Source organism: Plecotus auritus (genome assembly GCF_963455305.1).
Source record: "Plecotus auritus genome assembly, chromosome: 6".
NCBI classification, from domain to species: Eukaryota; Metazoa; Chordata; class Mammalia; order Chiroptera; family Vespertilionidae; genus Plecotus; species Plecotus auritus.
The window spans coordinates 58,976,811-58,994,249 of NC_137773.1; the positions used below are offsets into that span (position 1 = coordinate 58,976,811).

General features: G+C 37.2%; 1 protein-coding gene and 1 long non-coding RNA gene across 4 annotated transcripts in view; one reads left to right on the forward strand and one right to left on the reverse strand.

Annotated features, from left to right (window-relative positions):
- Positions 1 to 17,439, reverse strand: part of LRBA (LPS responsive beige-like anchor protein) — a 526,493-nt gene that overhangs the window by 25,278 nt on the left and 483,776 nt on the right. For all 3 annotated transcript variants that reach the window (XM_080671788.1, XM_080671787.1, XM_080671786.1), the window contains 3 exons: positions 14,164 to 14,356; positions 9,259 to 9,321; positions 4,282 to 4,437 (listed from right to left, as the gene is read on the reverse strand). In XM_080671788.1, the coding sequence (XP_080527914.1) occupies positions 4,282 to 4,437; positions 9,259 to 9,321; positions 14,164 to 14,356 (412 nt within the window). The remainder of the gene's footprint in view (positions 1 to 4,281; positions 4,438 to 9,258; positions 9,322 to 14,163; positions 14,357 to 17,439) is intronic.
- On the forward strand, positions 4,292 to 14,304 carry LOC308249834. The gene is made up of 3 exons (XR_013960783.1): positions 4,292 to 4,399; positions 6,163 to 6,292; positions 14,167 to 14,304. It is a non-coding gene; the product is annotated as an uncharacterized lncRNA (long non-coding RNA).

A 17,439-nucleotide genomic window follows, 5' to 3' on the forward strand; every position in this document is an offset into this window, starting at 1 on the left:
TTTTCATGCCAAAGTGGAGGTTTAGTGTGAAATGGGTGGGCTTAAATTAGAGGCAGGGATTTCAAAGGCCAAGAGAGAAGTTAAGTAGATCACTCTTAGCACAGGTTAGAAAACTGAAGGTTAAATCAGTGAGTTTTAACTACTAAAGAAACAGAACCACAATATTGTGATTGTTTTGATCACGGAGTATGTACAGCGACTTCTGGCTCAGCCTGTACCTGTGTGCTGAGAGCGTATAAACTAGGAGTGACTTAAATAGGTCATTTAGAATAGGCTCATTTAAGATTAGACACCCATCAACTCAGTGGGCTGCAGGAGTGAGAATGAGTGAAATAACTACAAGTGGCTATGTGAGGTATGTGGGGTACGTGGGGCAGAGGAAACCAGAGCCCTCCACATGCACCTGGCGCTTGCAAAAGAGCAGCTACTCACTCGGTAACTTGTGTAATTTCCAGCTCATGTGAGGACAAAGTGAAAAGCGTTATCTGTAAAAGTGGGATGGAGTAAGCATAGTGACAGAATGATCCAAGATTTATTTATTAATTCTCATCAGCTGAGTCATCACTCTGCATCTAGAACATCAGTGTCAGGAAAATGGATACTCGCTCACTGTAGTTTCTTTTCCAACTACAATTTCCTAGTGTTTTAAATTTTGTCCCAAAAGTTATCACAGTGATTTCCCATTCAACAAACACTTACTAAGCACCTACTAAGTGCCAAGCAAGAGGCCTTCTCACACCTGTATAGTGGTAAATAGACACGGCAAAGAGACGTGGTCCCTGCCCCCAGAGTACTGACTGTCTAGTAGGGCAGACAGACATTAAACAAACACAGATATATAATTAGAAACAGTGATTAGTTTTATAAAAGAAAGAGTACAAGGTAGGATTAGTGGGAATAATAAATAGAACAAAAGTATACTGGGTGTCAGGGAAGATAAAAATGAGCGAGTGACATTTAAGTATTAATATATAAAGGATTTCATACTTTACTACAAATTAATCTTATTCTCTACAATGTATACTTTGGGCTCAACTCTGAAAAACGTTATTTTTTTCAGTTTACTTTTTCCTGTTCTGGCAGCCTTTCTCAGTGATATTTGTTATTGCTACGAGGCTGAAGTTCACTCCTCCTAAATAAATCACAGCATATAAATACCTGCTGCTCTTTTGGTAAATTATTTTCTGATAATCTCATAAGTGTTCCTCAACCTTTGTTTTTTGTTTCCTTTAATACCAGTTCACCTCTCCACACACTAATATCAAATATTACCACAAGCACTAGAATATCCCTTTTTTGACAGAACAAATTTTCTAGTTAATGTTTTATTTGACAGCTGTGCTAAAAATAAAAAAAAATTCAAGCTCAGGACTCCACACCACTGAATCTAAAATGTGGCCTGAAAATAATTCCCACTGCTGAGGGAAGGTTTTATTGTTGCCTCTGCTGTTCTGGTTGTGTCCTGAAAACATGATTTATGTCAAAAGAATTTCCTGTTACAACCATGTTTCTTCCCCCTCCCCATCCCAAACCTAATAAGAGAAGGATTTTTATTTATTTATTTTTGCTTATGTGCTAAAATATAATTGAATTCAACACTCGTGATAGCTTAGCCATTATATATTATTATTTTAAATTTATATTTATTGTTGAAAATATTACAGATGTCCCCTTTTTAAGCAATTATATGTTATTGATCATACAATTTTCCCCTTGCTTCTCTGCCAAACTTAGGAGAATATATTTAATATTCCTATTGTCATGTATACATATTGTAAGACACATAGTTATCCTAACTGAAATTATTTTAAATAAAACTAGCATCTGAGTTTATTTGTATAAAAGATATTAAGAAAGATATGAGGACTATAATTTGAGAATTTTTTCACAACTTTTCTGGCAAGTGTAAATATTTTTATTGCACAAGCCAAGTCAGTATCATTAACATGAAGCTTAAAATAAGGCTACTTATGGAAATGTTTTACACACACACTTATCTGAAAAACAAAACAAAACAGTCAAACAAAAGATTTTGGAAAGAGGGGAAGAAATGCAATCTAGTTTATTAAGTCTAATGTAACATGGCAGACACACTAGGAACTTAAGTGTTGTATATTATAGTGCTTTCCAAATTCAGCAATTATCGACAGGAAACGCTTGTATGAGATAACATGGGATAATCACGAAGAACGCTACATTTGAAGTCAGAAGAGCTGGCTCCAATGCCCAGTTCTGTCACTGTTATCCATACAAATTTCAACAAATCAACCTTTCTGAACCTCAGTTTCATCATTTGAAAAATGGGATAAGGACACCTGTCCTATTTCACAGGATTATTGTGAGGCTGGAACAATATGCATGTGAAAGAATTTTGTAAGTTCTAAAGAACTGTCTGAGTGTAAGAATTATCTTAATTATAACTGTTATATAATGTAAGGTCAATTTTACAAATATTAATATCCAATGCCTTTTAAAAATGATATGAATGGACAATAAACTCAAGAGCCCTCAAACGTCAAAACCAAAGACTGAGATAATATATGATTGCACTTATATGACATTCTGGAAAAGGCAAAGTCCTAGAAATGAAGACTAGATCAGTGGTTGCAAAGAGATTGAGGGGGGAGAAGAGTTGACCACAAAGGAGCCGCACAGGGAGTTCTGGGGGTGAGAGCTGCTCTGCACCTCTGCTGTGGTGGTGGTTATGGGACTCTGCGGTCTGCCCAAACTAACGGAACTGTATACCAAATAATGAAATTTATAGCATATACATTCAAAAAATAATGTTCAAAAATGTGTAAAAAACCATGTGCAATATGAAAGGATGTTTAAGAAAATCTTTAAGAGTATGAAGCAATTTTAATCTGAAAATTTGTGTAAACAGGAAGCACAATTTGAGGTCAAATAGTGCTAGTGTTGTCATTACCACATGGTGAAAGTAAAGGTTAAAATTTTGTTATTAAATCAGAGAAAATTCATTATAATTATACAGCTATTTTAGGAAAACGTATCAATCCCCATTGCATTTTTAACGAATTCTAGAGGAGTTTTAGGTTCAACAGTAATCAACCTCATAGACCTAAACATGTAATAAAAGCCCAATTAATCAGAAGGATTTGAATGATGAGGTTTTCTTTCTGGAAATACAGAATAAAGATGCAAATTATTAAAAAACCCCAGATCATCAATTCCATAAAATAAAACATAAACAAAATCCTGCCTGAAAACAACTTGTAGGGTTTATTGTAGGAACAATACATGTTAAACTATTTTACCTACTCTTTCATAGCTGTTACAATATTGTCACCAAAATACACTTAGGACATACTCTTTCAATACCAGCAATTATCTTTTCAATACACTGTACTTACTAAGGCAGAAGAATGGACTCATACATTTACAAACATCATTAACAAGACTGAAAGATGACTTGCTATAAACCATTTAATAAACTAGATATTTCAGTGAGAAAGCATTTTCTATTGCCACAACATTTAAATCAAGATATTTGTAGAGCCTTGTTTTAGCTGAAATATGTACTTCCACAGTATCCATCAAGTTCTAATGCATTAATATCTCATTTTAATTATTTTTAAATATTCACCTATATACTTACTATATGTTTATTTAATCCTCTAACAGTTTCTAAAATATTTTAAAGAGTCTCCAGGAAATTTTTCAATGTTTCTACATTTCCTAGATGCAAAAATGTATATGCATTTACTGGATCAGGTCTCCTGTCATAATTCCGAGCTGTGTTTGGTTTGTCCTGCATGCAAATGAATATATAGACTTAAAACTTTATATTTTAACAAGAGCTGTCATATAAAATCAGTAGTCAGCTACTTTTCTTCATGATGGTGTAGATTACAGCAAGATTCTATGCAGAATTGGGTGGATGAAGATTTCTACTCCCAAGAAATACACCTAATGAGAATTTCCAGTAAGGAAAAGAAATCCTCTAAATAATACAAAAGTGGGAAAATACACACACACACATGCACCCACATATGCTCTTGTCATAAGATTATGCAAATACATGTGCATATGGTATTTACATACCATCATAAGCCTGGGTGACAAATCTACAATAAAAAGCTGCCTCTTAAAAACAGGCTGAAGCTAACTTAATGGTAGACTATATAGTAGATTGGGGAAAAGTGTCTTTTCCTTATTTTATAAATGTTAGAATCATGTAATTTTTGGAAGGAAAAGCATTCTAAGTGTCTCAATGTTACTTACAGTAAGCTTTAGTTCACGGATGAAGAAAATAACAGTTACCTGTGTCTGTAGAATAGACTCGGAAACTTTTATCCCAGAAGCCGCAGACGAGGATGTAGCGGTTGTCGGAAGTGATGACAAAGCACTGGGAATGGACTTGAATACTCTGGTCTAAAAGGTCAGTGATCTGCCTCCTGTGCATTCCTGTATTGCTGGCTATGAGAACAGAGGAAGAAAAAATAAGCTTACTAAACCCACATGTGCAAAGAAATCCTATAGTTTGTCATACTTGGGAGAGGGGGTGAGGGAGGACAGGCAGCATGCTCCAGGAGAGGAATATTTGACCTTTAATTTTAAATATAGTAATATTTGAAAAACCAAACAGGAAAACACATCCGAATGCTGGAAGAAAGCGGGCAGCTAAATCCAACATCTCAGTAAGAAATTTTGCCTAGAGGAAAGAAACAATAACATGCTACAATTTAAAAAGAGTGTGCGACTCCCGGAACACGCTTTCTAGCTCTTGGGCAGGACCAAACTAGATTACAATCTGCAGATTGCATCATGGTTAGGTTTGTGTTTCTGACAATCTCATTACACCTATCGCCATGAGAATGGATTTGTGTTGTGACAATCCATTACCTTTAACTTTTTGTCACAAGGAAGAGATATTAGAATTTAAATGTCATATGGCTGAAATACTGTAGCATCTTGTACTACTTTGGCTGTAACAGGTCTTTAATTTGACTAGATGTGAACTCCCCTTTCCCCTGTTTACAGCTGCACTTGCATGTATGGAAAGGGGAGAACGACTGTTTATTAAAGATACTTGTAATTGAAAAAGTCAAAGCACAGCACGCAGCCACTTTCTTACCCCTTATGTAAGCAATAAAACAAGACAGCCTGGCAGTGTGCTTTCAAAGTGCTACAAAGCACCCGAGATGGGGTTTGTCACAAGGCACAAGGTCAGACACGGAGCGACATTAAGCACGTGGGAAGAGTAATAATCCTCTAGAAACACACTATCAAGTATGTCATTATCAGAAAAGGAATTTTCACCGAGGTGCCTTTTTTGGCATTATGAGACCAGCCAAATAGAAAGCTTTGTTTCTAGTCATCTCAGGGGTATTTCACACCAACTCTCCAACATAAATGATGATTCTTACAATGCTAAAGAATCTTGATTGTATCAGAAATTGGAACAAACACAATACATTTCTGCATCGGATTATTACGTATTTTGTATTATAGTCTGTAGGTTTAAAAGTACTATAAATGCATTATGATAAAAATAGGAAAATATTTACATTATATCATTGTTTATAATAACTAAGTTAACGTAGCCAACTTAATGGAAGGCTCAGAGAATAATACAGAAGAAAAATGTGTTCAAAATACTATCCAGTGCTCTGCTGGGAACACCTGGGGACAGAGAGGAATAAAATATTCCCTGCCTTCAGGGCATTACAACATGGCAAACATACACATGTGTAATACTGCAAAATTCTGCTAGTGTCTGACTACACAACTTAACTATGTAAGGTTATTAGGTAACTGTTTGATAATGGGATTCATATTCTTTTGGGTGATTAATGGGCTAGAAAGTAACAGCAGTAGTTAAAAGGGCAGGATTCCAGTTTGGGAACATTCCTCCATCCTTCCACACAAAGGGGAGTTACTGGCAGATGAGAACTTGTATGGGTATCACCGTGTATCACAGAGAGACATTAGTATCTCACTGGATGAAGCTGTGGGATACAGTTCAGTTGTTTTTTTAATCCCAAGAAACCTAGCAATTAAAAACAAGGTATATAGTACTTTCTAGACTGGTTATTATAGTATTTAATTCCACATGAAAATTGTAAAAAATGTCCACTTTTTCTCAGTGTTTATATGACTTTTGCTCCTATGATATAAACTTTGATGCTGGTCTCTTTTGAGGTGTGATCTCTTGGGAGGACCTAGCTTAACAGATCTGGGCATGTGCATAATTTTGAATTGATTGACCACAAAGTGCCAACGGATAAAGGCTGTTGCCCCTTGAGCATTCAGATGAATTATTTTATTCCAAGTAAGTGCTTACTTATAAGTTAACATTGCAACATCTATCTATCTATCTGTCTGTCTGTCTGTCTACCTATCTAATCTATACAACCTATACAACCTACATATCTCACAACTGCCTTTCCTTTATCTTATTGTTTTCTCTGGCATACTCCTGAGATTCAATACTGAAAGTATTTTTACATAATGAAAATTAGGTATATTTATTTGTCTAGATAAGCAGTCTTCAAACTTGGGTGTGCATACCCCTGGGGATTTAAGATTTCCCCAAGGATACACAGGCACAGATGGTTTTAAGGGAATCAATTTCTAGTTCCTCAACTTTCATATGTTCTCCTGCCTGAAACATGTTTGCCTAAGGACTCCTTTCTAACCTCGCCTTTCGCATGCTCTTCTTCCACTAGATTAAATTAAGGCATATTTCTCTCCTACCTAGAACCTTACTATGTGCTTCACCTCAGGATATAAGAACCTCTTGAAAGCCAAAAAATTGGAAAATTCAAAAATACTATAATATGACGCTGAAAAGTGAATGTGTAGGTAGCAAATCATTCTGCAGTGTAGGTGGTTTCCAATTCAATGCTTTCAATCAAATGGAAGGAGCATCTAATCAGGCTGTCAATTGATAGATCATTAAAAATAAGTTTCATGACAGACTGTTAAAATGGCTGTTGAATGATAGACCATAACGATATTTCTTAATAGACCACTATATGTTTTCAATAACCCAGAAAGAGCTCAACAATTTGAGTGATATTATTAAAACAAAACTCCTTCTTTTCCCATTTATTTGCTCATGTGAGTGACATTCATCAGAGTTTCCATCCATAACAAAACAAAAAAGTTAAACAGAACTGTTGACAAATCCTGTCCCATTCAGCAACAAATAATATTCATCCATGAACACAGGAATTGTTTCTTTAAAAATATATTTCTAATAAATGTTTTTATGTTTCATAATGTTTATTAAAATGTTTAATTTTCCATAATTCTTAAAGTTATAATTGTATAGGGGGAGTAAAATGAAAATATAAATTCAAGATGAAAAAGGAATAATGTACAATTTTCAACTAGAGATTTTTAGACATTTTTTAAAAACAAAATGTTAGTGATTCCTTTTCATATTTAGATTCCATTGGATATATTTAAAATTTTATACACTTTGCAACTATTTAAACTTGTGATGAAACTGTTCAGCTGTCAATTTAAAAGTGTGTGGGAAGGTACATGGTTTTAAATAATTATTTTAGGAGATAAAAGAGCAAACAATCTAATGACCAGTGATCTGGACCAGGAAAGAAAACTACGGCCCACAGGCCCAATTTGGCCCCTGACTGGTTTTGTATATAAGTTTTTATTGAAACACAGCAATGCTCATTTGTTTACACATTGTCCATGGCTGCTTTAGTGTTATACCAGCAGAGTTAAGTCCCTGTGTCTGAGACCTTATGGCCCACAAACCCTAAAATATTTACTATCTGGCCCTTTACCAAAAATGTTTACCTATGCTTACTCTAATGGATTGTAATTGCCAAATTCATTTAATTATAGACTTTATACTATAGGATATTTATTGTCAAGTTTTAAGGTAAATAGTAAGTCTATACTTCAGGAATAATGCTTTAAATGGCTTAGCAAATGGGTTTTATCATTTGTCTGACTTTTAAAACTTTACCAAAGTGAGCATTTAAAAAATTTTCAATATATGGCAAATCATGTCTACTCAAAGTAAAACAAGATTTAGGAAAAAGAGTAGCATTTATCCTACATGTAGATAATTACCTCTTATATTTCCACTTATATTTGGGGAAATGATAAATGACTTAGTTTCCAGTTTAAGATTATGTTAGCTCATCTTGATAGTTTATCTGTAAACCTTGGCCATTTAGCTCTCTGGTGAAACAATGGTTTTAAACACAAAAAGGATGACATAAACATAAGGAATATCTTGAATTTCAAGATACTAAATCAGCTTACTCAAATGCTTCATTTAAAGACTTTAAAATCCTAACAATGTATTTGTGCCAGGGAAATTTGACAGTCATAAGGCAAGCACCCATACTAGTAGTATACCCCATAGTTACGCAATTAAGTTTTTTTTTATCCTATAAGTTATTGGATAGCATCTTTAATATCGAAGCTTAAATTCTTAGTGAAGCCACAACTGCAATCCCCACCCATGAGGATGAAGAATACTAAAACTAGCTATTTTAACTAACCTACTCAAAAGGCAGAACAGCAAGTAAGCATTCTAAGTCACCTGCTGCCAGGACTCATTTCATCCCCATGGCTCTTTCTGCTCCTCCCTTTTCTTTTTCTTTCCTCCTGAACAAATTTAACCTCCAATGGCAATTTATTGGGCTATAGGACCCTAGGAAAATGAATACGAATATCTTAACACTGCCATTGGCTAGGCAATATATTTCAACTTTGAAACTGCTCTGCAATTGCCCATTAATCCCCTCCGACTGAACAGAGGGTCCAGGAAGAAAGGATTGATCTCCTTTAATGATGAAACCCTGGCACTACAGTTTTATTTTTCACAACACAGTGCTGCTAAGAACCCCACTGTTATTATGAAAATTTCCCTAGCAAAGGAGCTCCATCACATTACTGGGGCACCAATTCATCATAACGCGCCTCGCTCCTGCTCATCAACAAGTCTGAGTGATGAAAAGATCCAATATTATCCTGACAGTACTTCATGCGCATTCTCAATCACACATTATTACAGCATCCATATTAATTTTCAGTGACACGCGTCCTAGGCCTGTTCAAATTAGGCAAACCAACGAGGGGGAGTTGATGAAATACCAGCATAGCCACAGCTCATTGCATTCCAATTTGCATGCAAATGGTTTATCAGGAAAATTCCATTCCCAGCAACCAGCAAGTGAAAAACAACTGTAATCTACACTTCAGGGCCACCATACAGAGCTTAATGAATCGCAAAGAGAGAAGGAAGTGACAGACCTATGAGAGGATCGATTTCCACTGGCAGCTGGTATGGCTGGTCTTGTACAGCACCTTGATGAGCTGGAATTTACAAAAGATTAAAAAAAGCATTATTTTTTAAAACATAAACCACATAAATATGCACAAGTCAAATCTTATGTACAATTGTTTCCAACCCTCAAATTATACAGTTTTGTGAAATTTAAGGGGGAAAAAATCCAGGTGCTTTCCTGGCGAGCTTATTAAACATTTATTTTAGATTAGTGCTGTTCTGAACCTGTGCCATCACAGTGGCTCCAGTCCTGGGCCATAAGCTAGAGCAGATGCTTGACTGGCAACCTCTGATGCTGCAACAAAACAAAATTAAGTGGTAAAGCGCACTGAAAACAAAATGTGACAACCATCTGCTGACTGTAGCAAATACTATTTTTTTTGTTACTTTTTAAAAGGCAGTTTTGAATGCTGCAGCACAAAGGATCCACGAAAACGTCAATTTATGATGGAGAAAGAGAAGGCTCTACGTCAGGGAACATTTACTGTTTCATCCATCACTTAAAATCAATCAATTGAAAGTTTGAATAAAAATAAAGAAAGCTATCTGCAGATAAATGTTTTAGTTAAATGCATTTGACGGAAATATTTTCCTAAAGGTTTGAGGTTTTTCTTTTAAGTTTTATTAATATTTACTATTTCCATGGTTTCTATTTTAAAATACCCTAAGAAGCAAATGCGTAACAAAAATCAATCCATACTAAGAATAGTTGGTTCAATTCTCAAAACGGTTCTAAAGGCTCAGGCTTGCTTTTTTGGTAATTGAGAAGAGATTTTGTAGGCTGTCTCCCTGTGAAGGGCAGAGGTCTCTGGGTAGAGGGGTGTAGGGCCAGCGGCTGGTGATGCAACCTTGGGCAAGTCATAAATCCCAAAATGAAGGGTTTAGAATAAATGATCTTTTCAGTTTTATAATTCTGATAGTTAAGTGCTGGGCCCTTTTCCAAATAATTTTCCCCAAATGACTCAGCCATTCACCCTGCTCAGTATCTACCTTTTATAGACTCAAGCATTTCTATGCTGCTTGGTGGGTATTAGAGCTCTGCTTAAAACCATCTGATTTTAGGGAGTCTTTCTGACTGTCCTTGAGGGGCTGGGGAAAAAATGGGGTACATTCCAATGAGTTCACTAGATTCTAAATTTATTATGTCACCATTTCCCCCGTTAGTAAATACCGACTTTTCAAGGATGTTTGGAAGATAAAATAACTGAGTAAATACAATAATAGCACTCAAAAAATTATAGTTGAGTGTTTATAAGAAATTAAAATAGCTGGAGAAAGGAAGTCATAGGACTCACTCTTTTTTGCTGAAAATATTTTCTTTGCTGATTACTGGCTCTGCCAGTAAAGAAACCACAGGACACATGCTGACAGGGAATGATCGGGAAAGTGTACCACAGCCTCTGATGTACCACACAGTCCCATTTACTTCCAGTAATACCAGTACTGACCAACACTAGCACCTGGAGAATCCGGCCTCGTTGAAATGTTAAAAGCAAACTGTCAGTGAAAGGTTTAGGAGGTCAACCATCTTTGGTCATGTCTCAAGTCCTAGCTCTGCCACTGACTGCCTGTGTGACCTTGGTCAAGTTATGCAGTCTCTGTGTGTTTCCTAATCTGTACCATGGGTTAGACAGGTTTATTAGGCTAAACCATATGAAATTACCAATACCCTGACATCTTAACTGATTAAAAATGGCAATTTGATATGGTTCAACCTAAATACAGAATCTACATCCTAAGGCTGTTGGGGGAATACATGTAAAGTGATTAAAACAGTATTTAGAACTTAGAATATCTACACTAATAAAAGAGTAAGATGCAAATTGTACCTTTGCAACGCCCACCAGCCAATCAGGAGTATGCAAATTAACCCAACAAAGATGGCGGGTTAATTTGCATATGCAGGCGCGGCGGGGGCAGGATGCAGGTGTTCCACACCACCCCAGTCTCTCAGGGCCTCTGGGCAGCATGGGAAGGCGGAAAGGTGGCTCCGGTGGGAGCGAAGGTGGTGCCAGCAGACAGGGGAAGGAAGGCCCATCCTTGCATGAATCTTTGTGCATCAGGCCTCTAGTGTTCTATAAACATTAGCTGATTTTTTACCCTGGAGGTTCTGCAAGGGCTTTTAGATGAGAAGGAAGGGTAAAGGTATTTTTTTTTTCCCTAAATCAAGACTCAGCAACTGAAATAAATGACAAGGAGCCAGCGGGCTAATCAACAAGCTGTGGAAATCACAGGCTCTCAGAAAAGAAACAGAATCTAATACCCCTCTCCAATAGTGTAATATGAATTTGATATTCATTGAAGAAAACTGTTAGGGATGTTTTGACATATATTTTAAATCAGGGGTGGGGAACGTCCAGCCCACAAAATCATTTGGTCTGGTTCTGCCAACGCAATACGGGTGAGTTAATTAAATGTTTGATCAAATACAGCAGGCTAATTTTAAAGTTGATAATTTTGTATGGCCCATGAATGATGTTATAAATATCCAAATGGCCCTTGGCAGAAAAAAGGTTCCCCACCCATGCTTTAAATCAAGGCATCCTGACAGGTAAAGGTATCACAAGATAGGATGAAAGACCAGATTTATGTAAATATACCTGAAATGAGGCACAGATTTAATAAAATGGGTGCTTAATTTCTTTAGGTGCAGGTACTGGTACAGCTCAGAACTGGAGAGCACATTGTGGAAAGCTAAGCACTAGGTATTACCATGTTACCATTCTTTGTATTTATCTGGTGAAGAGTTGCTGGGCCATACTGTAAAGCCAGAAGGTGGGGACAGAAACCACGAGTGGCACAAGGTACAGGCACAAAGCAGCCTCATTGGGGAGAATTACAGGCAAAGAATCGGCAAAACATATGCAGTCCCCAAGCTACTGTCTTACAGTAAGGTGAACGGGGCTGGGAATAGTAAGTGGTGCATCAGCACAGGGAAGCTGCCCCTAAACCACTTTACATATCTATAGAAAAGCTGGAAGTTGGGAAAAGGACACCTGACAACCAAGCATGAAGGAAGCAAGCTTTACAGTCAGGAAACTGGGCTTGCTCCAGAGGGGAGTCAGGAGCTCGGCCATCAGTGCTTAGCAAGTGGGCCCACACTGAGTCCCAGCTGTAGACCTGGTGGTGCTCTGGCTGAGCTCTTTGCTAAGCTAAAGTAAAGATGGGGGCAGAGAACAATTAAGGCTTTCCAGTAGATGGAAAGGTTTTCTCTCCTCACACATGGTGTCACTGTTTAAACTGAAGAAGGTCTGAAAGCCGCCACCAATAGCCACCCTGGATAAGCACCATGGTGGCCCTGATGTCACAGGCACTGGGGCTTCCACCAGCTCTAAGGGTAACTGCAGAGTAGGCAAATCCTCTTATCGCATTTGATAAACACACCACCAGCATGTTTTTCTCTAATGAGTGGCATTTAGAGACTCCAAAAATCACATTTGTTAATCAAATTATAATCTTTGGTCCCAAAATATCTGTAATAATAAAAGCATAATATGCTAATTAGACCAGACAGCTGAACGACCTTCTGGACACAGCCGGGGCTGTGAGGGCCGAGCCCCTTGCACGAATTTCATGCATTGGGCCTCTAGTAAGTATATATTTGCACACATTTACCTCTCTAAAATAAGTTCACTTGAAGAAAAATGTCTGCCTTGATTTTTACCTTCTGAACTTTTTCTGAAATCTGTTCTCTAATCAAATATTGGCATTCATTTCATTTCTAATGGCCAAAAAAAATGTTCTGTATCTAACAAATTCTGATACCAACACAGATTCTTCATCATGGGTACCTTACTGAGCATAGTCAGTGTGCCAAATTTTTGTTTGAACGACAATTCAATTCTATCTCATTATAAAAACTCTTCCATTTAATTTGGCATAAGGCCCTTGTTCAAAACCATATATATATATATATATATATATATATATATATATATATATTCTGCAAACAATTCAGGTATTATAATGTGCAGTGCTTTTACACTTTACAGATTTAATGACAAGTTAACAGACTATTAAAATCTTTTTTTAAAAACTTCCCACCTAAAACAATAGCTTGTGGGGGAAAAGCCTATAATCTATAGGACTTGATTTTCTAACTAGTGGCCAAAAAGAACAGTGCTAAATCCAGATCCCAACATTCCTGTTCTAATGAGAGGCACTAAACCACAGAGGGATGATCATAAAGTCTGAGTCAGAAAACATGGGTGCAAACCTGGCCCTGCCATTGACTGGCCACGTGACACTGAACGAGGAGAGCTCCCTGCGGCTGTGTCTCCACGGGAGAAACATGGGGCTGGACTAGATGAACTCTAATGTCGCTTACATGCTGATGGTTTATGATTCTAATGGTTACTTCAGTACCTTGCCGTCAGTACCTACCATAACTATTCAGCACTGAATGGAAGAAGGAATGTACTTAGGGTTTTGGCAGACAATTTAAATATTCTTTTTTCTATCATCCACAACAATACTACCATGTCACACACCAAAGGCACATAGTAGACAATCAGAAATGTCTACTGAGTAAATGAATAAGTGGGAAAAAGGGTACATTTGATAAATAAATGCATAAACCTTATAATATAGAAATGTTGTTATATTAAAATATTATGTTAGAAATAGTATTTATCTCCTAAGAATAAAGACAAACTACCAGATGCCAAAGAATAGTCTGTTTTAACATTTGTATTATATGCCTCATATGGGATTTCTTTAAGCCTTTCACATTATTAAACATTTTGATTCTGAATAATGTTTCAAAGTTAAAAAGCTTAATCGTTGAGAGATATATTTGAGTAGATAGTACAATATCTTTATCCAGTGTTCATCAGTTACCATGCCTTATATAATGATGTTTCTTTTCTTACCAGGAAGGTTGTGCCACTTGTTCACAGCAAATAGCCTGTTAGCGGTGACTGTGATCACAGCAGGAGTCACCAAACCAGGCTGGGTGTTGGCTGCCACGTGAGTGACAGGGGAGTTGGAGGGGAACTTGAGGACCATGATGACATCCTGCTGGGCTTGGTCTGTGAACATCAATGGGCTCTGCAGGAGGAGATACTATTGAGTGGGCATGACAAGACCCAGACATACAAGAAGGAAAAGACAACGAAAAACGAGAAGAGAAAGGGTGCAGGAAAAGAAGAGGAGACCGTGTTAACACAATTGCAAGTGAGAGCACAGAGAGCAGACAGGCTCCTAAAAACAGCACTTAGGATTTGCCTGTTTTCATGCATGTCATCAGTTGAACTTTTTGGTGATTGAAGAAGAATACATTAACAAAAACACTTTAAAAATCAATAAATTTTATTGGCTGCCTTCCCTACCCCACTCTCATGAAGAACTACAAGAATGATTTGATTTAGATTCCAAATAGGCAAAGTATTGGGGATCACATTAAACCATACTGATTGCTAATATGTGTCAAGTACAAAAAATAAATAAAAAAGAATGAGAATAGGCAATAGGCACAAAAGGAAGCCAAGGTAATTTCCAAAGATCACCAAAAATTGTGTTGAGTTAGCAGGAAGATTTTGACAACTAAATAAAGAGATAATTAAGGCAAATACATTTATAAACAATAGTTATGCAACTTGCATGTATTATTTCAGTAGAGAAATAAGTTACAAACATAATACACAAACTTAATTATAAAAGTGTTTCAAAGCAATGCATAATTAAATATACTTGTAAAAACAATATATTTATATAGTGTACCAAGTCATAAACACTGCCCTATTATAATGCAAATGCCACTGTTTTCTGCTGCAGCTAAGAATAAAGTGGAATACCTAGATGCCCCGTCCCTCTGGTAAAAAAACTAAAACCCAAAACCTTTTGATTTCTCTTCTGAAAAGGAGAAAGTAATTAAAAATGTCACACAAAACACTGTCTGTTCTAATAGCTAGAAATGAAATAAATCTTGAAGACTACTAAGGATTTAGAACATTCCTACAGCCCATATGTCATAATCCAAGACATATATAACCCCACTCTGATTTACTGGCTTTATTTATACTTCGGGGGAGCAGGCTACCATGCAGTAATTGCACTGTACATTTTCAGCAATTCTCTTCTACCGTGTCTATTTTCTAATAGCTGATTAGTATCATTCAGAACTGAAACGCTTTGATGAAGTGCTTCTGGCTGCTTTCCTACGGCCATATTTCAAAACACCAGGTATATGTAAATGTGTGTAAGCCCATATATTTAACATGTATTTGTTCAGAACTGCTAATAAAAAATTAAGTACATTTGCATTTTTATTATCAGTCCTTTTAAAAAAGTTATTAAGAGTACTTAGAAAAACATATTGCACTAAGAATTCCTATTTGCACTCTTTGCATAAAGGTGTAAATAAAGGCAACTAATAAGCTACCCAGACACCCTTCTGAGCAAGTGGCTAAAAGCCAATCAATATTATGAGTTAATCCTCCCTGGATGCTCATTCAATTAAAGGTGTCAGTAATGCCTCATCTGATGTGGCCTCAATTAAATCCAACTATCTGATGGTGTGAAAACACAGGGGGATACAGCAACAGCAGCAACACCAGACAAATAGGCAGCCTTCCTGTGCCTGCTAATTACTACACCTGGTGTATATTATGGCTCATGCACTCAACGCAGCACGCCTTGGTTTTAATTTCTGTTATATCTTGCATGGTGTGTGTGTGTGTGTTGGGGTGCACTGATGGTTGATGGGGGAACTGATCTGTATGGCACTAAAAACAATAAACATTTGCACATTTTATTTTTTAAACCTCTGAAATCAAAAAGTAATCTCTGTCATACAAAGGATCTTTTATACAGTTTTAAGGAATTATGGGAAATTGGGTAAAAATGAGAAACAAAGAGCAACATCAAACAAAATTTAACTAGCTATGAAGAAGTCCTGGGAAAGGAAGTGAACGTCATCTCAGACTGCCAAGCTTTATTTTTCAATTATGTAGTTTTTTAAATAATATTTACGAAAGTCAATTTATAAACTCTGAGAAAGTCTGAGTACAACATACATCATAAAGTCTCACTGCAAGGAAGTTGATATGTATTTTTGAGCTTAACAGCTCATACTGTAAATACAATTAGACTCAAGTCGAATAATTCCAATGTTTATGCCCTTAAGAAAACATAGAAAAATCTCCAACGTGTAGAAGGAATGTTTACATAGTGACTATAGAGGCAACTCTTGGCCACATGGCCAGGACAGGCCACTTTAGACAAGAAGCCGCAGATACCACCCCTGAAACTGTTCTCCGCGTTCTTACAAGGGGCCTCCCTCCAGCCTGTTCCTACAGTCCAGCCTGACTTCAGCCACAACGCGGGCAAAGAGCAGGAAGCTCTCTCCAAGCCCCATCACCTCCAGGGCTAATAAGTATGGAGCAGCAGCAACCCCAGCACACAGAGCTGGTCAGCCGTGATGGCAAACACCACAGAGGGGCAGGACAACTGGTGAAACGGGGAGGAGGAAACAGACCTCGCCTAATCCTGGGCGTGTCTGTGAGCTGATTCTGAGGCAGAAGTAGGAAACTACGAGGCAAATTTCATCCAGTTTTCTCAGATTCAGTGTACATACTGTTGACAACTCTGGTTTCTTTCTAACACACCTTTCCTTCCCACCCACATATGTGTAAGATGAAAAACACAATTTGCACGTGTCTGAAAAGGAGTTCAGGTTTTCAATTCAGAGGATCAAGCCCCTGGGAGAGACGGTCTTCCATCCTCATAAGAACAGTGCCTTCCCACCCCAGGGCCAGTGAAGCTGACCTTCCCTGTGAACCAGTGATCCCTTTGCCGGGGAGGGAGGCTGGCAGTAGGAACTCTGGCTGCCCCAGTGACCACAGCTGAGCAGTGACCCAGGCAGAATGGCAACAGACCAGCAGCAGGGCCTCCATCAGCCAGCACCACGGCCTGAGTCTCACAGACAAGCTATTACTAAACCTAATTCCAAACCCCAAACATAAATCATCCTTACTGTTTTTATTACTATTTTTATGGCAGTATCTCCCATTGTTCTGGCTAAATGTTCACTTTTTGAGTAGTCTTCTGCTCACTAAAGTCGTCCTTTATATGTTCATTTATATCTGATTTCACCTGTTTAAAAACACTTGGAAAAGATGATGCAAATAATTTTTAAATGTTTGTTG